At 38.5% G+C, this 27,334-nt stretch overlaps 1 protein-coding gene across 1 annotated transcript; it reads right to left on the bottom strand.

Moving 5' to 3' along the window:
- Positions 1 to 735: 735 nt before the first annotated feature.
- LOC103255780 (R3H domain-containing protein 1-like) lies at positions 736 to 19,548 on the bottom strand. Its single transcript, XM_008053735.2, has 7 exons — positions 19,510 to 19,548; positions 12,733 to 12,836; positions 12,080 to 12,252; positions 8,346 to 8,490; positions 3,644 to 3,726; positions 3,110 to 3,194; positions 736 to 2,059 (listed from the first exon to the last, which is right to left on the bottom strand). The coding sequence occupies exons 3-7, from the start codon at positions 12,221 to 12,223 to the stop codon at positions 1,704 to 1,706; spliced, it is 813 nt and encodes a 270-aa protein (XP_008051926.2). The 5' UTR covers positions 12,224 to 12,252; positions 12,733 to 12,836; positions 19,510 to 19,548; the 3' UTR covers positions 736 to 1,703.
- Between the last annotated feature and the right edge of the window lie 7,786 nt (positions 19,549 to 27,334).

The raw sequence follows: 27,334 nt of genomic DNA, 5'->3' as shown, positions 1-27,334 counted from the left end.
GTGAAATCAGATTCTAGATCAAAAACAGGAAAGTGTGCCTTAGAAATGGATGATTTTTAATCCTCTTACTCCTTCCCCTAGGTATGGCTTCTTGTTCTGATGTGTCCTGAGGCAGCTCCAACTTCTGATCCCAGGGTACAATATTTGTTTTTGGGATATGCCAGCATGTGGGGAGGCCTGGCACTTCCTGGGGCCAAGTGGGACCTTGCAAATGCTCTCAAGTGAGTGACATCCATGCCAGAGTCTGGAAACCTGATGCTCTTCAGTTTCACAGTGAAGTCCTAGTCTGAGCTAGAAGCAAACCAGGTTCCAGGCAAGCTGCAGCTGGCAGACCCCACCTTTTAGATTTCCTGGAAGTTTGACTTTGCTTGGCTAACCAATGGGGAACGATGTTTATAAAGCATTTGAGCCTAACTGGGTATGCGATATATAAGCAAAACACAAATTCTTTATCTAATGAAACATAATGCTCTATCTTAAGTTGCCTGACTGTAAGTTAACACTTCAAATTGTCTACAACTGATAATAACTTTATAAGAATAAAGTAACATAAGTCATAGCCAAGAATTACTCCAATAGAGAAAGGGATGCATCTAAGATATTTGTAAAATGAGGGGGGTTTGCTGTCTTTCATTGTCTATAACCCTAAAATTGACTTAAATCTTCAAGACATGTTATTAAAAAAAAGACACCCATGTAAAAGGTGTTTTTAATGAAAAAAAAGACAAAGTGGGCTTATATTTGTAAACATTTATTCTCTTGAACTGAAAAAGGCTTGCATCAGCACACATTGTACAGCCTTGCAAATTACATAGAAGTTGAAAGGAAGGTTCCTTGTTCATAAGTGCAATAATCTTTTGATGTCCAGTGATCCGCTGCAAACAATGAAAACAAATTGTAAACCACTCAAGATGTTTCCAGCACTCATCAGATGCATTTTCTTAGGTGACAAAAAATCCACAAGGAGGGGAATGCAAATAAGTGGCATTTAGTTATGGGAGGGATACTTAAAAAAGTGGAAGTACTTTCCTGTCTAGAATGATTCCTACTTCCCTTGACTCTATGTGGTTTGATTGAAAGGCATTAAGAACATAATTTACTTTATACTTAATGAATAAAGAAGGGACCCTATGAGGAAGAGTTCTGCATTTTCTGGAAACTGTTTTTGTGTTTAGAGATTCAGGGGAAGAGTAATCTTCTGTCTGTGGCTCTCCTTAGCACCCCCAGCCACCCAAGGAGATGCAGTACATGGTTCTGACTGGGTTATTCCGCTCTTGTGTTCTTTTTCCCCCAAATTCTAAATTGGGTCACATTGTGCTGGCTGCAAAAAGAAATACAGGTTGCAATTGGTTATAATCATTTTGAAGAAAAATTTGCTGTACAATAGAGCTTTGGATCTGATACAAGAATTCAGAAATAGAAAACAAAATAACTATAAAAGTTAGGAGGCATTTGAACAGCATTTCCTTAGAAAAATCTGCTAACTCTGTATCATTCTGATGTGGATTCCTACAATCAGGTGGGGTGAAATGTATATCTTTTTTCCCCTTTTGCTGGATCACTGGCCTTTCTTCAAAAGCTATAACGCCATGACCACACGTCCTAGGAGTCTCTATAGTGTTAACAGAAGCTCCAAATACCAAGCCAATCAAAGATGAGAGGGCAGGGGCATCATAAAGGTCAAGGGTCCAAAGATGGCTCTGTTACTGAGAACTTGACCTTTCCAAAATGTGAAAGTCATAGTGCTTCTTGCTTGTTCTCAGCTTAAACTTGTTAACTGAGTTAATCTGTTTCTTCAATGCATTCTGTGCAGCTGAAATGGAGGGAAATGTGGCTAAGACGGTGTACGTGGAGGCCAAGTCGCCGTGTTTAGAGCGTTCAGGGTTGACAGTGTTGTCCCCGCTGCCACAGCAGAGGGGGTGACGATGTGGCTGGGACTGGGGGTCCCGGAGCCACCGGATCTTGGCGCCAGTTTTAAAGAGTTCCCCAAAAAGCTTCTCGGCTTCCATGCGAGTTATTCCATCTGGTAGTTCAGTAATTTCCAAGACCTTCCCAACAACTAGAATGGAAAAGGTGTAGAATTAATACATCCTGTTATCAAAAAAAGTTGGGCAAAGTACTTCAGACCCAAATATGACATAGGAAGTGACCATTCAAATCCCCAAGATGTTAATTGTTAGGGCCGTCTTTTTTTTTTTGTGAGTTGAAGTCTCACTCCATCACCCAGGCTGGAGCGCGGTAGCACGCTCACAGCCACCCCAGCATTGACCTGCTGGGCTCAGGCGATCCTTCCATTTCAGTCTCCCAAGTAGCCGGAACTACAGGTGCGTGCTACCACACCCAGCTAATCTTCTGATTTATTGTAGAGACGAGGTCTCGTCAAGTTGCCCAGGTTGTTCTTGAACCCATGGGCTCAGGCAATCCCCTCACTTTGGCCTCCCAAAGTGCTGGGATTACAGGCTTGAGCCACTGCGCCTGGCCAGGGCCATCTTTTAAATCCTTCCTACTTACCCCTTAGGTAAGGGAGGAGGGCTAATAGTGGTAAGCCATTGATTTCACAGTCTCCACTGATTAGTTGCACATATAAGATGCAACATTCTACAGTGGCTTCTCTAAATTAGGTGTGTGTTCTCAGGCAAATGTTTTCCTGAACTTCACATTTCCATTGTGAAATAAAATAGTAGCACTTGTCCTAACCACCCAAAGGCTGTTAAATAGAAAGTTAAAGTACAAACTTGAAGATACTTTAACATAGTATCTCTACCATAGTATAGCAATGTATTTGTTCATTCAGACTCTCTGCCACTGTGGATATAAGGACAACCCCTTTCTCAAAGAACACAAAGGCTAAGAGTCTCAGGCTGAACACTATTAGCCCTGACCCCTTGCCTAAAGGGTAAAGCCCACCCGCACTTTACTATATATACTCTCAAATTTGAAATGAGGGTTATAAGAACATATCCAAGAACCCTAAGTTAGCGACGGCAACATTTCCTATGACTTGCTGTGGGACTCTAGGTAGAGAAAAATCTATTTCTGAGCCATGGTATACTTTTAAAGACTGCCAGCAGTTTGCAGACCCACATCCAGTTGCACCTTAGGGACAAACCTGCTTCTCCTGCTCCAAGGTCTGCGGATGCAGCTTTTTTAGCTTGTCTCCTTCCTCGGTTTCCATGCCTGCTGCCAGGCTGACCCTGAAGATCCATAAGTCGTTCAGAAATAAGGTTAATAGTGCTGAAAAGCGTGCTTGTAATGTTTAAAAACTTAGCACCTAAACATACTTAGTCTGGATTTTGCACTCTGCCAGAAGTCAACCAGTCCCAGGTCTTCTGAATTCTGCCTCTGTGGCCATGGCATTCCTGCCCCTCACCACGATCAATCACTTGCTGACTGTCCTTCATTAGCAAAGATGCCACAAGCCAAGCTACCACCCACTGGAGAATCACTGCTCTGGCAAGCAGTGTGCCACCTTCCCTTTGCTCTCCTCCTGACGGAGCCAGTAATAACCTGGATAAACCAGTGGAGGCACAGAAAACTCCTTGAGCAGCATCTACAGGGGGGTTCAGGGGTGCCCCCCATACTCTCAGCAACATAAGTATGTTCTTCAACAGAGTCTAGGAGATCAGACCGTTGCCTTTCATACCTGTTGGCTTGAAATGTGTCCGTGCAGAACAGCAGGAGGGTTGTACTGCAGTGGTTGGCCAAGTAAGGGATACCTGGCATCTCCTGAAAGTCAGTAAAAAACCTTTTTTACATTCTTCTTTCCTCAGTTAAGATGTACTTGCCAGAGTTTTCTAAATTGCTCAAAACAATTAAGATAAATAAGGGAAACACATTTGGCAGAATAAAACAAGTATAAGTAATTTATATATATATATATTTAAAATAATAAAAAATTTCCACGTATCCTTTAAAGAGCCAGGGCACAATCCTGAAAAGATGAAGAACTAATAACAGTGATTATGAAGGAGGGTGGGGTGAGTGGAACTAAATAGATAGAGGATAGGATGGAAAGAAACTTCTTTGTATACTTTAAAATGATTTGATTTTTGAACCATGTCAGTGTATTATCTATTCAAAAAAGTAACCAATTTTTAAAAAGTAGATGAAAATGAAATGTAAAAAAAGGAAGATATGGAAGAGAAAGAAGTTAGGAAAACTACGACCCTAAATCTAACATCCCATATGAAAGACACCAAAATAATGAATACAGATTCCAACCACTTGAGATGCTAAAATCCCTATTTTTTTTTTTTTTTTTTTTGAGTTGGAGTCTCACTTTGTCGCCCAAGGCTGGAGTGCAGTGGCACACTCATGGCTACTGTAGCCTCGACCTGCTGGACTTGGGTGATCCTTCGACCTCAGTATTCCAAGTAGCTAGAACTACAAGCACGTGCTACTATGTCCGGTATTTTTTGATTTACTGTAGAGACCAGGTCTCACCAAGTTGCCCAGACTTGTCTTGAACCCTTGGGTTCAGGTAATCCTCTTGCCTTGGCCTCCCAAAGTGTTGGGATTATAGGCTGAGCCCCACACCTGTCCAAATCCCTATCTTTTAATGATGATTAAAAACTTACATTTCAGAGGAAGGAAAAAACTCTAGATAAGCATTAAATTGTATTATCTCCCTCAACTCACTACTAGTTGCTATAAATTTATGCAAGCATACTTTCAGATATACTCACATACATTTGAATAGTTTTAACCAATGGGTTAATGTATGTTCTAAGCACTGAGTCTGCTCTTAAATCTCTCTTTAAATGAAATTGTGTATTTATAACTTGAACTTGCTTAGAAAGAGTAGCAGTTCCTGTCATTCATAAGTTTCTTCTTCCTAAATCACTAAGTGTTGTGTCGTCAGGATGGAGATCTTTTAGTTGTTTTCTTTCACTCAGGAGAGCTTAAAGCCAGCACACAGTAAAAACTTAATAAATGCTGACTGTAAAAACTCTGTCTTGGAGAAAACCTTATTTTAACTGTAAGTCCCCAAACATTCTGTGTTTGGAGGAAGGCTATCAGTAGATGCTAGGAAAGCATCTTCAGGAAATCGTACACCCCTTCTCCCAAGAGCTTCATAACAGGGAAGCAAGGCATGGACTTCCTGCCATTCCACGGAGTTCCTTTTTGATGACCACTGTGAAGATGCTTGGGCAGCTCCCTGGCAGGACACACCCATGTCCTTTCTCAAACTCTAGTTGAAGGGTAGATATGACTTGGGGCTTAGCACTGAGATCAGAGATGTAACATGAAGTATGAAGATGTATAAAAAAAGTTGTAAAGAAGTCAGAGTTAAGGTTTTCATTATGGAACTTAAAAAATTAGTATGTCTCAAAAGCTTAGCATTAACAAAACAAGAGAAAGTTGCTTAAAAATTTTGGAAACTGGCTGGGTGAGGTGGCTCAAGCCTCTAATCTCAGTACTTTGGGAGGTGAGATGAGGGGATTGCCTGAGCCTGCGGGTTTGATAACTGCCTGGGCAACTTGGCGAGACCTCATCTCTAAATAAATCAAAAAAATTAGCTAGACTTGGTAGCATGTGCCTATAGTTCCGGCTATTTGGAAGGCTGAGGTGGAAGGATCACCTGAGCCTGGCAGATCGATGCTGGGGTGGCTGTGAGCGTGCCACTGCACTCCAGCCTAGGTGGCAGAATGAGACTCCAACTAAAAAAAAAATTTTTTTTTAAACCCCTAGACAAAGACACCTAAGATTTAGTTACATATAGCAGTATTTTTTTCAAATATGGAAGTGAGGTAGATGGTAGTCAGCTGTAAAGGTAGGTGGTAGTCAGCTGTAACCAAAGACCCCTCCATATAGGCTAGGCTACGTGTTCCTCTTGGGGCATTTCTGCCAGACTGTATGCCACATATAGTTTTAATTTATCTATTTATTTATAGACAAGGTCTCTTTCATGCAGGCCGGAGTGCAGTGCAGTGGTATGGATTATAGCTCACTGTAACTTCCACCTTCTGGGTTCAGGGTCCCTACCACCCCAGTCTTCTGAGTAGCTAGTACAAGAGCCACATGTTGTCATGCTGGGCTAATTTTTAAAAATTATTTTTGTAGAGGTGGAATCTCACAATGTTGCCCAGGCAACATTAAACTCTCACCCTCTAGTGATCCTTCCATCTCAGTCTTCCAAAGTGTTGGGATTACAGGCATGAGTCAATGTGCCTGGCCTCAGTTTATTTTTTACAACATAATTTATTCTAGATTATTAAAGTAATTGGCTTATACAAAATATGGAAATAAAGAATTACAAAGGAGAAAATAAAAACCTCCCTGGTAATTCCATCACTTCTCACATTTGGTGGTGGTCTATATATGTGTGTGCTCATATATGCATATGTGTGTATATCTTGAAGGTCTAAAAAAGATGAGAGGTAATTAAATACAATAGAAATATGTATTTTATGTTGAGTTTGATGAATTCTAACAACTGTAAAAGTCCATGTAATCATGAATCCCCCAAAAACAAAGAACCCTAGAAGAGTTCTCTCCAGCCTTCGTTCTAGTCAATTCCACACCCCAGCCTTACCATTGGTTTCTAACATTACAGATTAATTTGTCTGTAGCTGGATTTCATATCATTAAAATCATACAGAATATATTCTTTTTTGGTCTGGTTTGTGTTTTGCTTAACATAATGTATCTGAGACTCATGTACGTTGTTTTGTGTCAGAAGCTCGCTTTGTTCACTTCTATTATTGAGTAGTATTCCATTGTAAGGATATAACACAGTTTGCTTTCCAGTTAGTTTCCTGTTGGTAGACATGTGGGTCACATCCAGTTGGGCTATTATAAAAAGGTTGTTATACATATTCTTGCACAAGTCTGTTTGAACATTTTTTTCATTTCTCTTTCACCTAGGAGTGGAATTGCTAGGTTGTGTGGCAAGTGATTGAATTTGTAAAAAACTGTCAAACCTTCTTCAAGGTAGTTTTATCATTTTACACCACCACTACCAATGTGTGAGAATTTTAGTTGCCCTGTATCTTTGCCAATATTAGATATTGTCAGTCTTTTTTATTACAGTCATTCTTTTTTTTTGGAGTCACAGCCTCACTCTGTCGCTGTGCAATGGCATGCTCAGGGACACCGCAGCCTCAACCCGCTGGGCTCCGGCGATCCTTCCGCCTCAGCCATCCAAGTAGCTGGAACTTCAGGCATGCGCTACCATGCCCGGCTTATTTTTTGGTTTGTTGTAGAGATAAGGTCTCACCAAGTTGCCCAGGCTGGTCTCGGACCCCTGAGTTCAGGCAATCCTCTCACCTTGGCCTTCCAATGTGCTGGGATTACAGGCTTGAGCCACTGTGCCCGACTACTATAGCCACTGTAATGGAATGGGTGCAAAGGGATATCTCATTCTAGCTTTTTCCCCTCATGACTAATAATGTGGAATACCCTTTCAAGGGCTTATTGGACATCAGTATTCAATTTGAAATGTCCATGTAACCTGTTTTTCAAAATCACTCACCATATTGTAAAATTTTCCCTTTTAGTGATTCTTTAAAACATGATTTTTAGATAGTGTATAGATATACCATAATTTAACAATTCCTCACAGATAGACATTTAGAATGTTTTTAAATTTTTTTTTGTTATAGAATAAATTCTTCTGTACATAAATCTTTTTTTTTTTGAGTTGGAGTCTCATTCTGTCGTCCAGACTGGAGTGCAGTGGCCGCTCCCGGCCACCGCAGCCTCGACCTGCTGGGCTCTGGTGATCCTTCCGCCTCAGCCCTCCGAGTAGCCGGAATTACAGGCATGCGCTACCACACCCGGCTGATTTTGTTGATTTATTGTAGAGATGAGGTCTCCCTGCCCAGGCGGGTCTCGAACCCGCGGGCTCAGGCAATCCACTTACCTCAGCCTCCCAAAGGCGCGGGATTACAGGCTGAGCCACCGAGCCCGGCTGTACATAAATCTTTGTGTGCATAATCCTTAGGATAAATTCCAGGAAATAAAAAAAATGGTTTCCATAGTAGTTTACTCACTTGCATGTCTATTCCTCCAAGTAGACTGAGGGTTGATGACAGTGAGGATGTCTTTTTTCATCTTTGTATACCAAGGGCACAGTATGTCCTCAATAAATGTTTGTTGAATACGTTATTTTACTAAATTTTTGATATATATACTCTACTATAGAAATTAAACATACAGAACAAATGTAGAACACCGTGTATTACTACTATGAGAGGAATGGATCCCGAGGATAAGTTAGAGCCATTTTAATTCTATCATACAATTATGATACAGAAAGGTAGTATTACCAAGATAAATTACCAAGTGTGTGGAAATGATGTCCTAAATTATTTGAAGTTGTGACTAGTTTTATGCATACTTACCTTGTCCAGGGACAAAAGGTCTAGAAAACTGGGGCATGATGGAAAGTGGTGGTCCAGAGGGACGTACAGTTTTTAGGGTGGACAGCTGAGCTGGTGCTGGCGACTGAGCTGGTGAAATAATGGGGCTACTGAGTTGAGGGCTGTGCTGTAATTATAATACATCAAGAAAATGGGTCAGCATTTTGGGGAAGCTTTCTGCAAATTTTCTTTTGCACAAAAATTGTTATTCATTCTTCCTCATTAGAAGTATATGATGTTAAAAAAAAAGTCACATATTACAGAAATATGTAATCTCCAACTCCCAGAGATAAATCCTGGTAACAGATTGTTTCTATTCATATGCATTCATACCTGTACTTTGTACAGAAATGTGAACACACTACACTAATTTTTAGTTCTGAATCTTGTTTTGTGCCTTGACAATAATATTGTTGATACTCTGCGTGAAAGAATATACAGAGGGTGCCAAAATATGTATACATATTTTAAGAAAGAAAAATACTATATTAAAATTGTAATACCCAATATATGCTGATAATAAAAGATGAACACAAGTCATGTTTGACTTCTGCAATTACAAAAGGTGCCCAAAGTAGTTACCATCAGTGTCTAGACACTTCTGATTACAGCAAACTAAAAGTAATACATGGATAATATCATTTATCTCATTATATATTTATCTCATTCTTTCATATCAAATGTTTTTTTAACATTTCATTTTTAAATAATTTCATCCTTAGAGAATAGTTGCAAAGATAGTATAAAGAATTCACAGATTCCTCAAATGATGTTAACATTTTATTACATTTGCTTTCTCTTTCCCTCTTTATATATTATAGTTTTTTCCTGAACTGTTTGAAAGTTAGTTGCATATGATATTCCTTTACTCCAAAATAATGTGTCCATTTCCTAAAAACAAGGACATTTTCTTATATAACCACAGTGGAATAATAACAAAACAATAAATTAATAACGATATCCTTATAGCAAAAGTTTTAAAAATTTTCTGGCTGGGCACGGTGGCTCAGCCTGTAATCCCAGCACTTTGAGAGGCCGAGGCAAGAGGATTGCCTGAGCTCGGAGGTTCGAGACCAGCCTGGCAACTTGGTGAGACTTCATCTCTACAATAAATCACAAAAACTAACTGGCGTTGTGGCATGCGTCCGTAGTTCCAGCTACTTGGAAGGCTGAGGAGGAAGGATCACCTAAACGCAGCAGGTCAAAGCTGCAGGGGCAGTGAGTGTGCCTGGGTGCACTGCAGCCTGGGTGACAAGAGTGAGACTCCAACTCAAAAAAAAAAAAAAAATTTCCCCTTTAAATCCAGAATCCAGACTAGAATCACGGACTGCATTTGGCTGTCATGACTCTGTAATCTGGAAGAGAGTCTCAGTCTTTCTTCTATGACTGATAGTTCTGAAAATTTCAAATATATAAAAGTTTAGACGACAAGTATAATGAACTTCCATGTACCCATTACCCAGCTTCACCTGTGATTACCCTGCTTTGTTTTTCCTGAAGTATTTAAAGCAAATCTTGGATACTATAGCATTTTACTTGTAAATATCTCAGTTATGAAATATGTCTCTGTAACAGACAAGAACTTTTTTTGTTGTTGAGGGTTTCACTTTGTCACCCAGGCTGGAGTTCAGTGGCACAATCATGGCTCACCGCAGCCTTGAACTCCTGGGCTCAAGCAATCCTGCCTTGGCATCCTGAGCAGCTGGGACAACAGGTGTGTACCATCACACCTGGCTATTTTCCCATTTTTTTGGGGTAGAGATGGCATCTTGTTTTGCTGCCCAGACTGGTCTTGGAACTCCTAACCTCAAGGATTCTTCTCACCTCAGCCTCCCAAAGTGCTGGGATTATAGGCATGAGCTAACACGCCAGGTCTGACAAGAGTTTTTTAAAACATAACTGCAACACATTATCATACTAACAAAATTAACATATCTAAATATTCTTTTGTTCAAAAATGTCTTTTAATTGTTCAGTATCCAAACAAAATCCATGTTACATATGATTATTATCCTCTCAAGTCTCTTTTAATCTGTAACAGACCTAGCTACCAATTCAAATTGCCATTTGTTTGTTAAAGAAACAGGGCCAATATTTCCAGTAAATATCCCATTGGTATCAAGTAATCTGTTCTTTTTCTTCCTATATTTCCTGTAAATTAATAGCTAGAGTTAGAAGCTTATTTACATTCAGGTTCAATATTTTTTGACAAGAATGCATCATAGGTAATACTGTGTACTTCCTTCTATTAAGAGGCAAATAGGCCGGGCTTGGTGGCTCAGCCTGTAATCCCAGCACTTTAGGAGGCCGAGGTGAGTGGACTGCCTGAGCCCGCGGGTTCGAGACCCACCAGGTAACTTGGTGAGACCTCATCTCTACAATAAATAAAAAATTAGCTGGGTGTGGTAGAGCGCGCCTGTAGTTCTGGGTACTTGGAAGGCTGAGGCAGGAGGATCGCCAGACCCCAGCAGGTCGAGGCTGCAGTGGCTGGGAGCATGCAACTGCACTCTAGTCTGGGCGACAGAGTGAAACTCCAACTCAAAAAAAAAAAAAAAAAACGAGGCAAATAATGTTACCTAGGCCCACTTCTAATCATGCTACAACTGACCAGTGGGTTCAGGATTGTCTGCCCAGTCCATCCATTTTAAAGCCCCCACATAAACTTTTCACCTAATATTTTTAGCATCTGCAATGATGTTTTCCTTGATTCATTATTATTATTTATTTTTTTGAGTCAGAGTCTCACTCTGTCACCCAGGCTGGAGTGCAGTGGCACACTCATGGACACCAGTGTCGATCTGCTGGGCTCCAGGGATTCTTCTACCTCAGCCTTCCAAGTAGCCGAACTACAGGCATGTGCTACTATGCCCAGCTAATTTTTTTGGATATATTGTAGAGATGAGGTCTTACCAAGTTGCCCAGGCTGGTCTCGAACCCCTGGGCTCAGGCAATTCTCTTGCCTCAGCCTCCCAAAGTGCTGCGATTAGAGGCTTGAGCCACCGCACCTGGCTGATGCATGGTTTTAATAGGATTCCCAAAATGGAGATTTTCCTAATTCTACCATTGCTTCTGCATCTATTAACTGGATTTCTTTTATGACGAACATTCCCTCATCAACTATTTGGTTACACTAAAACAGTTTATATAGTAAAGTTAGGATAAATGTTTGATTCTTTTTCTTTACCAAATTTTAGATCTAGTTTATCTTCTGAAAAATTTTTTTTTTGAGTCAGGGCCTCAGCCTGTTACCCAGGCTGGAGTGCAGTGGCATGATCATGGTTCACTGTAGCCTCAACCTCCTGGGCTCAGGAGATCATTCTGCCTAAGCCTTCTGAGTAGCTGGGGCTACAGGCTCAGGCCACCACACCCAGCTAATTTTTTGTTGTTGTTTGCAGAAACGAGGTATTGTTATGCTGCCCAGTCTGGTCTCAAGCAATCCTCCTGCCTTGGCCTCCCAAAGTGCTGGGATTACAAGTGCGAATCACTGTGGTTGGGCTATCTTCTGATTTTTATCTTCTGAAGTTAAAAAAAAATTGAACATTGCAGACATTGGCAAATAATATTCAAATATTGTAATATAATGTCTGGACATAGAAAATGTCCAAACTTCTTTATTAATCTACTTGAGAAGATTTCAAATTCAGTGCGAAACCTTACAGGTTTCAACCTTATGTGACAAAAATATGAAGTTATAATAGTGAATGACATTATCTTACCTGGACAATATTGTCTACGTTGCTAAATTCCACACACTTCTGCCCTCTCTGATGATCACAGTAATATTTGTTTTGTTTCCACTGAGGAGGCGAGTGGGCACGAGACTGTGGATTGTTTGGTACATTGAGTTGCATCATTACCATTCCTCCACCAGGTGGTGGTGGTGGCACAGCTGAAAATCAAAATTGAGACACTATAATCAGTATATTTTAGCAACTAGTTGGTATTTCCAAACAACCAGTTATTGTTCTCTGAACAGCAACTTTACCTTTCTGAACAAGATTTTACTATTAGATATGAAAACCAGATTTAAGTCCTAGTACATCATGCTACAAGTCTTGTTTAAAAATGGACTTTGTAGGCCTCAACATCTTACTTATCCTAAAAGTAAGTCAGGTTACCCAAGAAGAGCTAGAGGAGTAATAAGAGGAGGGCCTAGGAAAGGACTCCAGAGAATATGAATACTTATGAGAAAGGAGAATCAGATAGTAGTGTGATACTAGCAGCAGTAGAAAAGGAAGATGTGGACTGTATATATTAACTTCAGCACATCACAAGTTGAGGACCTTTATGTAGAAATGCCTAAGGAAATTAACTGAACTATTTCTCACATGAGCAGACCATTACCTTTTGTTCAGTGATCTATTCATACCTGGACACTGGTGGCCTTGAAGCTGTTGGGAACTGCATGGGGAAGTAGTTCGAGGAAACTGTACTTGTTCTGATCCCGGATGTTGCAAATAACCTACCGAAGAGCTATGGATTAAAAAAAAAAAAAAATCAAATAAACACAAAAACACAGCACAAAGAGATGACGATGACTTTGAATGAAAGATCTCTGAATGAAAGAAAGATCTCTGAATGAATAGTCCTACAAATCAATTTAAATAAATTGGCTAGCAGTAAAAGTCAAATCTAATTTAACTCTTTTCTCTGTGAGTTGTAAGTTATTACTTTATTGTATACAACAACTTTCCATGTATGGTAATAACACTGATTTTTAAAAACCAAAAAATTAATTTTCAAATTGGTTAGCAGTACAAGTTAAGCCTCACTTAATTTAACTGCATAAAAACAATTTTGTTTATGGCAATAACACTGATTTTTAAAAACCAGGAAAAAAAATTCCTAATTCCATTAATCTTAGAATTCTACAACTTATTCTAAATGTTTTTGTATTGGTTCAATAATTATTTTAAAAAGAAGAAAAATAACACATTTTACAAAATAAAAAGATAATGTATTTGGCTTTCACTGAGCTACATTTTAGAAAAAGAGAATATTCAGTTTGACAATGATGAGACCTAGAAAAAATATTTTATTTCTTATACTATGAACTAAGAATAGAGAAAACAACAGAACACGTAAGGACATATTCTAACAAATATTGACAAAAAGCTGTTAGTATAAAACAATTATTTTGCTGTATTTTTGAAGAGCTAGTTTTGAGACTCATTATGGGGTTTATCATAGTATGTCTCTGAAGTTTTTCTCTGTTTAACAAATTTATTCAGGATAATAGTTTCAAATCATAGACTGAGACTATTCTTTCTGAGAATTCTCTAGTAATTAGGATCCTTAATTTGTATCTAAAACTATTATGTCTTTTTTCATCATTTTAAAAAGTTCTCTTTAAAAAGTAGTATTTCTCAATCTAGTTTAAACAATTTTTTTGTATTTGTGTCTTATATAATTGCATTAAAAACACTACTTCATATAAAACTACTGAATTGCAGGAATACCGGGAGACATGTTAAATGATACTATGATGATGTAATCAGTAAAATCCAGACTATGGGAACCCTGTAAGATAAATGTTTAAAAACATAAGCAATATTTGGGGGGCAGATGGAAATAAAAATTCTACCTGAATATTTGATATAATTAAGGAATTAACTGTTAGATTTTTTAAAAAAAGATGTGAAATGGTATTATAGTTATGTGGCTTTTTAAAAAACACCTTTAGAGAGCTAGGTACAGTGGCTCACGCCTGTAATCCTAGCACTTTGGGAGGCTGAGGTGGGAGGATTGCTTGAGTCCAGGATTTTGAGACCAGTCGGGGCAACACAGTGACACCTCACCACTAAAAAAAAGTAGAAAAATTAGCCAGGCATGGTGGTATGCACCTGTGAGCCCAGCTACTTGGGAGGCTAAGGTGGAAGGATCACCTGAGCCCAGAAAGTTGAGGCTGTAGTGAGCCATGATCATGCTACTGCATTCTGGCTGGCTGACAGAGTGAGATCCCAACTCAAAAAGCAAAACAAAATCAAACAAACTCTTTAGAGATACCTATACTGAAATACTAATGAATATGAAATAGTATGATACCTGGCATTTATTTCAAAATAATATGGGAGGGGCAAGAGGCAAAATTTATATGAAAATAGTCATTAGATGATAATTGTAGCCGGGCTCGGTGGCTCAGCCTGTAATCCCACACCTTTGGGAGGCTGAGGTGAGTGGATTGCCTGAGCCCGCGGGTTCGAGATCCACCTGGGCAAGTTGGCGAGACCTCATCTCTACAATAAATAAAAAAATCAGCCAGACGTGGTCGCACGTGCCTGTAATTCTGGCTACTCGAAAGGCTGAGGTGGAAGGATTGCCGGAGCCCAGCAGGTTGAGGTTGTGGTGGCTGGGAGCGGCCACTGCACTCCAGTGTGGGCGACAGAATGAGACTCCAACTCAAAAAAAAAAAAAAAAAAAAGATGATAATTGTTGAATGATGGGCACATGGAGGTTCAGTACATTTCTGTATGTTTAAAAAAATTTCCATAATAAAAGTAAACAATTGATTCTGTACTTCAGGCTGACAATTTCCCAGTTAATAAAAATTAGTAAAGTTTTACTGGTTTTTCTTTTTGGGTAGTGGCAGTAACTCAATGTGGTTAAAAAAAACGGGAAGGGGTATACAGAGATGTAAAGAGAGGATTTCATAAGCAGTGATTTGGACCATAGGTGAAAACAGTACTTTTTGAAATTGACGTAATTATGATTGGAATATGTAATATAAGTATCAGCTATCTGTGGAAACAACATAGCTTTATGAGATGGTCTGTAAATGTGCTGATACTAAGGAAAACTGAAAGGATCCCATAGGATGAAAGGATTTTTTAGGTTCTGTTTTAAACCATGAGAAAGCTCCCTCGGGCCACGCAGTGTCTCTCGCCCTGATGTTGTTCACTAAGTTCTGAGACTCATGGGTGACAGGAAGCCACTCTGCAAAGGGAAGAGAATATTCATATCACTGAGATAAGCAAGATATCCCATACTACTAAATACTAAACTACAGGCTGCTATTCCATTTTATCACTTTAAATTGAGTTTTTGTTTGTTTGTTTGTTTGTTTTGAGTTGGAGTCTCACTCTGTCGCCCAGACTGGAGTGCAGTGGCCGCTCCCGGCCACCGCAGCCTCGACCTGCTGGGCTCCGGCAATCCTTCCGCCTCAGCCTTCTAAGTTGCTGGAACTACAGGCACGCACTACCACGCCCAGCTAATTTTTTTGATTTATTGTAGAGATGAGGTCTCGCCTGCCCAGGCAGGTCTTGAACCCGCGGGCTCAGGCAATCTACTCACCTCAGCCTCCCAAAGGCACGGGATTACAGGCTGAGCCACCGTGCCCGGCATAAACTGAGTTTTTATATATTTAAGTGCATATTTTTTACATGCACGTATTACTCAAAAAGCAAAACAAAACAAAACAAACAAACGCTTTAGAGATACCTATATTGAAATACTAATGAATATGAACTAGTACGATACCTGGAGTTTATTTCAAATAATATGGGAGGGGGAAGAGGCAAAGATTTTCTTATTAGCTGGGAAATTGTCAGCCTGAAGTACAGAGCTGTTTACCTTTTATTATGGAAATTATTTTAAATATACAGAAATGTACTGAACCTCCATGTGCCCATCATTCAACAATTATCATCTAATGTGGTGAAGTCTGAGCTTTTAATATACCCATCACCCAAACAGTGAACACTACTTGATAGGTAAATTTTCAACTCTTACCCCTCTCCTACCTGCCTACCTTTTGCAGTCTCCACTCTCTATTATTTCATCTAGTGAGTGTATGTTTAGTATAAAACAGTTTTCTAGCACTAGATTAACTCTTAGATAAATGAATAAAAATAAAGTTTTAGAATTATAAAACTGAGTTCCCCCAAAAGACATACAGACAATTCACAGGACACAGACTAGGCAATGAGCTATGCTCTTAAATTATTTAAACACTTGAAAAAAAGAAAAGCACAGAAGTCAGTCTTTATACTCTCTCTCTTAAAATACAAATATTCTGGCTGGGCGCAGTGGCTCATGCCTGTAATCTCAGCACTTTGAGAGGCCAAGACAGAGAGATCACTTGAGGTCAGGTATTCAAGACGAGCCTGGGCAACATAGTGAGACCTCATCTTTACAAAAAATTTAGCTGGGCATGATGGTGTGTGTCTGTAGTCCTAGCCACTTAGAAGGCTGAAGTGAGAGGCTCCCTTGAGCCCAGGGTGCAGTACCTATGATCATGCCACTGCACTCCGGCCTGGGCAAGAGAGCAAGACCCTGTCTCTAAAACAAGCGAACAACCAACCAACCAACCAACCAACCAACCAAACAACACCCCCCCCCAAATATTTATATATGAGAAAGGAATCAGCTCTGCAGTAGCTTCACTCATTTCTCCTTTGGAAGACAGGATAGAAAATCAGGAACACCAGGCCTAGTCCCTGAAGAAGTTAATGTTCTACCCTTGGACAGGAAAATAAAACATAACTCATGAATCTGTTTAGTCCTAAACTTCCTCAAAAGTTCTGACATATAACTATGAATGTATAAATTAAAAATAATTAATAATAACCACTTTCAGAGGTATTAGGGCCATTGTAACAAAAAACTAGTCTTGCAGTTACATAAATTTTTTTGCCAAACTGTTAAGGAGTTGTCTCTTTTCGGTGCATGGCACAGCCAGTCAAATTCCTGCAAAATGCTCCTTTCCACAGGATCACTGGAGATTAATGAATGGCATAATAAGATATCTAAAAAGTTTCTTCTTCTGGGTTTTCTATAGTGTTCACTTTATTCTATAACATCCTACATAATTCATATGTACCGTCTCCCCTTCCCTCCAGTTTTATTTCCTCATTCTGTGTTTTAAACTCAAAGCCACGATAAAAACATATGCATTTAAAATCAGAAGACTACTGTAGCCTACTAAAGTATGAAACAAATTTATGTCATATGACCTCTTATGAATGCTTAAAATTGACCTTTTATGGTGTAGTACTGATACTATTTTAATTAGATCATATTCATCTAATTGATACATCATAGTATGAGCAGAAATCAATACTTGACATTAAGATATACTCACTAGACATTCTTGCAAATTCAAGTGATATTACATTGCTATATGTGTTAATGGCTTTTGACACTTAATACTTGACCTAGCACAAAGCACCATAAATTTAGGTGTCAGAAGAGAGCATGAAAAAATTCCACCTTTTATTTGTTGTGTGATTTTGAACATATTACTTGAACTTCAGCTCTCTCATCAATAAACATGCTACTAATACCTGTTTTACCAACTTATGATAAAAGACTTGGCCAAATAATTCAAAATGTAAACAGACAAATGTAAAAATGATAACTTCGTTAATAATCCAAGAGCCAAATTAATATAATATGTTGCTATTTATGAAATGTGAAAACAATAAAAAAATTAGTACATACTGGGATTGCAAATTAAACATTTTACTAAAATGTACCAAGGACCCATATGACAAACAGTTGTATCTTTGACCTATTAATTCCTTTCTGAGGACTCAGGCAAACAAAGGAATTAAAGTTGGCTTAATAAAGTTAAAAAAAAAGAAAAGAAAAGGATTTAACCTAAATGTTTGGCTGCAGCCTAAACAATTATATATTTCTAAAATGGAATAGTGTAATCATTAAAAATTTCTTCACAAATATGAATTTTTCTTAATAAATATGAAAAATTTTTATGAATACATTTTTAATGATGTGAACAATTTACCATGCCCAATAAATAAAATGTATGCAGTAGCATCTCAATGACATTAAAGTATATGTGAAAATAAAAGAAAGACTGAGAGTTTAGATTTTAAATGTTGTCTCAGGGATTTCATTTCAACTAACAATCTGAATCTGCTTCAGAAATCGTTAGCAGATGTCAGAGTATGGCCATCTGAAGTTGTTTATATTGATATTCTGCAACATAAACCTCAATTTATTTGAGGGTCAGATGCTCAGCCATCTCTGGAAGAAAATATCGGCCTTCTACCTCATAACGCTTTTTGCAAGTCAAGGTGATTTTCATCTTATAGATTTTTGTGATGATGGCATACATAAATAAACTTGGCAATTAATCAGCATTCGACTAAACTACATGCTAAATTAATGAAAATAAATGTCAAAACTTTTACTGTACAATATGTTGGGGTTTTCTTTAAATGCTAATGGTCAATTTATCTAGGTCTTTTAAATTAAATGCCCACATTTATAGAAATATTCATTTATAGCCCACCTATTCCCAAATGCAAATTCTTTTAAAAAACTGAGTATGACTAGTGAATCAAGAAATTTATTTTTTATTTTATTTTATTTTTTTGAGTTGGAGTCTCATTCTTTCACCCAGGCCGGGGTGAGTGGCATGCATGCTCACGGCCACCCCGGAGTTGATCTGCTGGGCTCCAGCAATTCTTCCGCCTTAGCCTTCCAATAGCTGGAACTACAGGCGCACGCTACCACGCCCGGCTAATTTTTGATTTATTGTAGAGACGAGGTCTTGCCAAGTTGCCCAGGTTGGTCTTGAACCCACGGGCTCAGGCAATCCACTTACCTTGGCCTCCCAAAGTGTTGGGATTATAGGCTGAGCCACCTAGCCCGACCAGAAATTTATTTTTTAAAAAGGAACAGAGATACCTGGTCTAAGTTTATTGCTTTCATGGAGCACTGAATGTATGGCCTTGTGTTTCCTGGCAGCTAAGACAAAATGGTGAACACAGGGATTATATAACTCTGCTAGGATGATAACGAAAGCAAGCAGTTAAGTCCCTGGCAGGTGCTGGACTGTAGAATATCATAATTGTATTCTGTGATAAATTTAAAGCATGCAGTTAATTATAGAGGAATCCAGTCTTTCAGCACTACATATCAGACATAGCTCACATCTCACAGGAAACTTAGTAGCTGAGCTGGAAATCTTGCCTAAAGAGGATTATTTCCTATTGAATAAATACGTAGGATGCAGAAGTACCTGCAAAAAGGCTAATATTTTCCTTAAAAAGGGATTCTGACTTTTCAAGGATTTAAACAAGTACTTGTACGGAACCCAAAAAATAGTCCATATCATGTATTTAATGTAAAAGTGCCTTTGGCTTGAGAAACCATAGGGCAGGTATCAATAAACACAATCCACCACAAAGATATCTCTGGTGCTCCTGGAGAATGACCAATTTTGAGATAGGCCATATTCTAACCTGTCCTCCACGATGAAAGAGGCATTATCAAGCAGCTGAATTAGTGGATCTGTTGGATGTATCACTTTAGTAGTTCAGTGAAGGGATGATAATGGGGTGGAAAACAACAGTGAAGGGGTGAAGGGGTGGAAGGAGTGGAAAACAACAACTAAGCAATAATTTTAGTTTCAGTATAGCTTATCTGATGCTGCCCTTTTGCTGCTTCCTGAATCTACTCCTAACCTGAGATCATAAAATTGCCATTGGCATTAGGGATGATGTGTAAATGCCTGGGTGATATAGCCAAAGAATATGTACCCAGTTACTCTGATAGCTTCATCAAATCTTTAAAAATCAATGTAAAAAAAGGGCAACCCCCATGGGTCCCCTCCTGCTCTGAGAGCTTTTCTGACCTCTCAATAAATCTTGCTTGCCCCCCCCACACACAAAAAAAGTAAAAACAAAACCAAAACAAAACATGCTAGAATAGTATATGTCACACTTTTTGAATAAAGATTTCACTTATTGGAAAATATGTGACATGGCAGCATGAGGATTCTGCTCACCCTCGTCTCAGTGAGACTGAGAATTATAAAAAAAGCAGCCACTTAAAATATCTGGAAATGGTCCTGAGGATGAACAGCAGTAAGAAAATGCCTGTTTAAGAACATCTACAAAAATTTGGTAAGAAAAGTTAGAGACTGATTTTGACATAAGATCACTCACTCTCACCCCCCTCTCAGCTTAGCAAGGTGGAGACCCCATTCCAGACCGCTGCAGCCAAAAACACAGGGCTGTCTCTCACAGCAGCACCTCGACGAAGAGCCTTCTTCCTAGGAGGGGCAAGACATCAGCATTTTTCCTCCTGCTCCCAGGAACCTGCTGCTGAAAGCTAAGCCCAGGGCAAGTGAAGTTGAGGGGTGGAGGCTCCCATTCCTCCCAACCTCTGCTTGTAGAACTGAGGCTCTACCTTGGGTGTAGCATATTGAGAATACTGGGACCCTGATCACTCTTGTTCTGAAGTGATGAAGAGGTGATGCCGTGTCAGGAGGTAAGCTGAGAAGGCCCCAGGCTGTGATCTCCTCAATTCCCAAGTGCTCAGCATCTAGAGCAGAGGGGGGTGGCACTCAGCGAGCCTGCTACTGTCCTCCAGATCCCTGGCCCAGAGACGTTGCTGAGGGGAAAAAACAGGTCATAAAACTTCAACTGTTGCTGTACCTAATTCTTTCCAAAAGAAGTCTTCCTTCGTAACAGCAGAAGTTCAAGCCTATGGGTGCTTTAAGAACAGCAGAGGTTGCAGTGAAGACAACTGGGAAGAGATGGAGATTCAGGCTAAATGGTAGGCCTCCTAGTTTACATGAGAGAACCAGGGTAAAGGATAGCTGGGAGGAGCTCTCCTGCGGTCATAACAAAAATCAGACCTAACCCCAGAAATTACTCCTTCAAAAGAGCCAGAATTTGATTGCATTCGTTTGTACAGCAACTTATGGTGCAGGGCATCGCTGAAAATAATGGAGCAATCAGTGGGCAATTAGAGGAGTCTAACAGTTGGGTCTAACAGAAGAGAAAGAAAGTTCACCCAAACCACTGCTATTCCAGAGTAGAAATACTTGAAGTTGTGCCTCCCAGAGGAACAACATCCAAGGCTGAACACTTTGAGGGGAAAGGGAAGGTTAAGAGACTAAAATAACTCAGCCAGTCACTAAACATATAAACATGCCAACAACAGTAACAAGCAGGGGAAGACCACTACCAAGAGTTGATATATTATCTAAAATGTCTAATAAAAAATGATACAGCATGCAAAGAAACAGGAAAGTATGACATATGCACTAGATAAAAGCAGGGAACAGAAGCTAAGAGAGAACAGATTTTTTTTAACATTTCTCAGAAAAAGACTATAAAGTAGTCATTGTAAATATGTTCAAAGAACCAAAGGAAACTGCAATTAAGAAAATAAAGAAGACATGATGACAATATTGCACTAATATATAAAGAATATCCATAAAGAAATTATTTTAAAAAACCAAATGGAAACTACTGAGTTGAAAAATACAATAGCTAAAACTAATAATTTATTAGAATGGTTCAATAGTAGATTTGGACTGGCAAAAGAAAGAATATGTATATTTGAAGATTAACAAATGAATTTAAAGAGATTATATAACCAAAGAACAAAGAGCAAAAAACGGAAGAGAGTCTCAGACAAATGTGGACTCCATAAGTAAAGTTAACGTTATGTATAATGAGAGTACCAGAGAGGAGAGAAAAAAGAGAAGTATTCTGAAGAAGTATTCTGAGAAATAATGACTTTAAATATCTAAAATGTACTGCAAAATGATAACTTTCTCATCTAGGAAGCTTAAGCTTAAGAAGCTTATCCAAGCAGGATAAACACAAAAAGTTCCACAGAAATATCAGAGTAAAAATGTAAAAGACAAGAAAATCTCAAAAGCAGTAAGAGTAAAATGACTCAGTACTTATATAGAAACCCTGATAAGATTAACAACTATCTGTTGCCCAGGAAAAAAAAAAAGATTAGCAACTGACTAGTTATCAGTAAAGATGGAGGCCAGAGGCCAGAGGCAGTGGGATAACATATTCAAAGTACTAAAAGAAAAAAAAAAACCATCAACCAAGAACCCTATATCCAAAAAAGCTACAGACCTACATAGGTAAGTAAAAACTGAGAGCATCTGTTCATGGTGGACATCCCTTACAAAAATCCTAATTTGAACTCAGTAAGACAAAGAACATCAGTATTAAAGACTGAAGGTTTGTGATCCACCGCCCACACTAAATTCATATGCTGAAGACCTAACCTCCAATGTGATAGTATTTGGAGACAGGGCTTTTGGGAGGTAATTAGGATTAGATGCAATCATAAAGGTAGGTCCTGGATCAATGGGAATAATACTCTTATAAGAGACACCAGAAGGTTTGCTTTCTCTCTCTCCATGTGTATACAGTAAGGAAAAGCCATGTAAACACAAAGTGAAAAGGTGATACCAATTATTGATCTTCAGCTTCTGGTCTCCAGAACTGTGAGAAAACAAGTTACTGCTATTTAAGATACCCAGTCCATGGTATTTTGTTATGGCAGTCTGACAAGACTGATATAATCAACTGATATGACACTCAAAGGAAATAATCATTGGAGCATTTCAGATTTCTGAAACAGAAATGTTCAACTGGTAGGTATAATGCAAATATTCCCAAATCTGAACACTTCTAGTACTAAGCATATTCAACCTGTATAAGTAAGGAGTTCAGCAAGGTTGTAGGCTACAAGACCAACATAAAAATACATTATATTTCTGAACATATTTAATTACAATTGTAATGAACAATTTTAAAATGAATTTAAAACAATTCCACTTACTGTAGCATCAAAAAGAACAAAATGAAGTAATAAATTTAACAAAAATAAATGCAAAATTATACTCTAAAATCCACAAAATATTGTTGAAAGCAATTAAAGAAGATGTAAATAACTGTAAAACACTCTATACTCATGGAATGAAAGACTTAACATAACTAAGATGACAATACTCCAAATTAATCCAGATTCAACACAATCCCAATCAGAATTCCAGCTATCTTCTTTGTAGAAATTGACTAGCTGATTATAAAATTCATATGGAATTACACAGGATTCAGAATAACCAAAATAATCTTGATAAAGGATAAACTTGGAAGACTCAAAACGTATTGGGTTCAATACTCCATCAAGACAGTGTGGCATTAGCACAAGGATAGACATACGAGATTAAGAGAATAGAATCAAGAGTTCACAAATAAACCCACATAGAAATAAATCATCTGATTTTTTTACAAGGGCACCAAGGCTATTCAATGGAGGAAACAATAGTCTTTTTGACAAATGGTGCTGGATAACTGGACAGCCATGTGTGAAAGAATGAAGCTGAATGAATACCATATAAAAGATTAACTCAAAATGGATCAAAGACCTAAGTATCAGAGCTAAAACTGTAACATTCTTAGGAAAAAATGTAGATATAAATCTCTGTGATCTTGGGTTTGGCAAATAATTTGACATGACATCAAAAGCACTTGTGACAATAAAAATACAAAAAAATTGATCAGACTTAAGAACTTTGTACTTCAAGGGACAGCATCAATAAAATGAAAAGACAACGTACAAAGTAGGGAAAAATATTTTCAAGTTATATATCTGATAAAGAACTTGTGTCAGAATATATAAAGAAATTATACGGGCAACCCCTTTGGGTCTCCTCCCACTGTGGTAGCTTTTCTGTCCTCTCAATAAATCCTGCTTAAAAAAAAAAAAGAAATTATACAACAATAAAAAGGCAACCCAATTAAACAGGGAAAAGGAACTTAATAGACATTCCTTCAAGGAAGATATATCAATGGCCAATTAACACATGAAAAGACATTCAATATCTTTAGTCATCAGGAAAATGAAAATCAAAACCACAATGAGATATCACTTTACACCCAATAAGATGGCTGTAACAAAAAAGTCAGAAAATTATTACATGTTAGCAAGGATATGGAGAATTGGATCTCTCATACACTACTTATGGGGAATGTAAAATGGTGCAGTCCTTTGGAAAACTGTCAGTTCCTTGAGTTATTAAACAGTTATCATATGACCTAGCAGTTCTATCTGGGTATACACACAAGAGCAATGAAAATATATGTCCACACAAAACTTGCACACTAATGTTTATAGCAGTATTACTCATACTAGCCAAAAAGTAGAAATAACTCAATGGTCTACTAACTGACAAATAGATAATTAGAATACCGTATATCCATAAAATGGAATATTATTCAGCTATAAAAAGGAATGAGGTACTGATACATGCTACAACACAAATGAACTTTTTATCTTTCTTTACTTCATGAATTAACTTTAAAGATATTATGCTAAGGAAAAGTATTCAGTCACAAAAGACCACACGTTGTATCATCGTGTTCATATGAAAAATCCAGAACAGGGAAACTTACATAACTAGAAAGCAGATTAGTGGCCACTTAGGGTTGGGGAATGGTGGTGGTAGTGAAGGGGCAGCAGAGGGTGGAGGTGATGGCTAAAGAATACAGGGTTTCTTTTATATGGACTTTAGTATATTCACATCAAAATATTTTACATGTGGTAAAATACATATAATATTACAATTTGCCATCTTAAACTTTTTTCTTTTTTTGGAGTCAGAAACTCACTTCAGCCCAGGCTAAAGTTCACCACAGTCTCTACCTCCTGGGCTCAGGTGATCCTTCTGCCTTAGCCTCTTGAGTAGCTGGGACTACAGGTATGCACCACTGTGCTCAGCTAATTTTTTTTTTTTTTTGTAGATATGAGGTCTTGCTGTGTTGCCCAGGCTAGTCTTGAATTTCTGAGCTCGAGAAATCCTCTTGCCTCGGCCTCCAAAGTGCTGGGATTAGAGGCATGAGCATCTGGCCCAGTTTAACCATTTTAAGTGTACAGTACATTATCATTAAGTATATTCATACTGTGCAATCATAACCACCATCCATCTCCAGAGTTCACCTTGCAGAAGTGAAGCTCCATAACCATAAAACACTGATTCCTCATTCCCTCCTCTCCCACAACCCATGGAAACCACCTTTCTACTTTTTGTCTATGAATTTGGCTAGTCATATGTTGTTTATCAGTGGTGATATGTGTGAGAAATGTGTCATTAGACAATTTCACTGTTGTGTAAATATAAGAGTATACCTACACAAACCTAGGTGGTACAGCCCACTACACACTTAGCACCACTGCTGAATATAGGGTCCACTGTTGACCAAAATTCCATCATGTATGCACGTGACTGTACTCTAGGTACCTCACATAAGAGAGATCATACAGTATTTGTGTCTGGCTTAATTAATATAGCATAATATCCTCAAAGTTCATCCACGTTGTACCATGGGTCAAATCTTCTTCCTTTTTAAGACTGAATAATATTCCATTGTTTTATTTACCACATTTTATTTAGCTATTCCACTGATGGACAATTGAGTTGCTTCCACCTCAGGGTTTCCTTCTTTCTTTCTTTTTTAAAATCTTGTTTTATTATAGAGATGTGGGGTACAAGTAAGGATTAACTACATGAGTAGGCTGCATGCAGGTGAAGTCTGGGCCTCCAACTGGCCCTCACTGCCCCTGGGATAGGACCAGGTACTCAGGGTTTCTTTTTGAGGGTGATGAAAATATTCTGAACCTGGGGTGATGGTTGCACGTTATCTGCAACTATATTAAAAATCACTGAATTGCACACTTTAAATGGGTGAACTGTATGATATATGAATTATATCTCAATAAAATTGTTTAAAAACAAGATAAACATGGCAGAATAAACAAAAATGGTGCACACAGTATCACCCCTTATCTGCAGTTTTGCTTTCCTTGGCTTCAGTTACCCTCAGTCAACTGCAATCCCAAAACATTAAAAGGTAAACTTCAGTAACAAACACTTCATAAATTTTAAATTGTGTGCCATTCTGAGTAGCATAATATCATCTCCTATTGTCTTGCCCAAGATGTGAATCATCTCTTTGTTCAGTGTATCCATGTGGTATATGCTGTCCGCCCATTAGTCACCGACACTGTCATAGCTCGATGACCTAGGATGATCTAGGGTCACCTAAAGCAGGTGATCCTCCTTCGTGATAGAAGGGCAACGGTAGCCTAACGTTACATCCCAACGCCTACATCACTCACCTCACTGCATCTCAACACACAGGCTCCTTACCCTCTCACATCATCACAAGAAGGATGGGTACAGTACGATATTTTGAAAGACCATATTCACATAACTTTTATTATGCTGTATTGCTATAACTGTTCTACTTTGTTATTACTGTTGCTAATCTCTTACTGTGCCTAATTTACAAATTAATAAACTTTATCATAGGTAAGTATGTATAGGAAGAAACACAGTATACATGGTTTGGTATTATTCATGGTTTCAAGCATCCACTAGGAGGTGTCAAAACATATACCATGTGGATAAGGAGAGACTACTGAAAGGTATGTGAGAGGTATTCACAAAGAAGTTCTATTATATGAAGTAACCCACAAAAAGACTTAGGATAATTAACATGGGAAATTCTACATGAAAATATGATTGCCATCCCATGTGCCTCTTTTCTTTATGGGTTTACAAACATTTCATGTTTATTTCAACTTATTGTTTTTTAGGTGGGAGAACAGGGCAAGTGAATTTTTCTTGAGCAATAATGAATTCATTTGAAAAGCAAGCTAGGCTGGGCTTGGTGGCTCAGCCTGTAATCCCAGCACTTTGGGAGGTTGAGGTGAGTGGACTGCCTAAGCCTGTGGGTTCAAGACCAGCCTGGGCAACTTGGCGAGGTCTTGTCTCTACCATAGATGAAAAATCAGCTGGGTGCAGTAGCACGTGCCCGTAGTTCTGGCTACTTGGAAGGCTGAGGCGGAAGGAATGCTGGAGCACAGCAGGTGGATGCTGTGTTGGTGGTGAGCATGCCACTCCACTTCAGCTTGAGTGATGGGTGAGACTCCACTCAAAAAAAAAAAAAAAAAAAAAAAGCAAGTTAGACATCTATTACAGCTTTCAGTGGCCACTACAGATGATTTCTTTGGAAATTTATGCACAGAGGTGTACTAAGTCAGTTGGTTCTCTTTTTAAAATTATAATTATTTTTTACTTAAAAGATATGGGGTACAATTCAGGATTAGGTTTACAATTGGTCACTGTATAAGTAAACTTCGGGTCTCCCTTTGGTCCCCACTTTGCTTGGTTTGAGATC

The sequence above is a fragment of the Carlito syrichta genome, unplaced genomic scaffold, assembly GCF_000164805.1.
Source record: "Carlito syrichta isolate Samal-C Ts95f unplaced genomic scaffold, Tarsius_syrichta-2.0.1 Scaffold75495, whole genome shotgun sequence".
In the NCBI taxonomy this organism is placed as follows: domain Eukaryota; kingdom Metazoa; phylum Chordata; class Mammalia; order Primates; family Tarsiidae; genus Carlito; species Carlito syrichta.
This window is presented reverse-complemented; position numbering and strand designations above follow the sequence as displayed.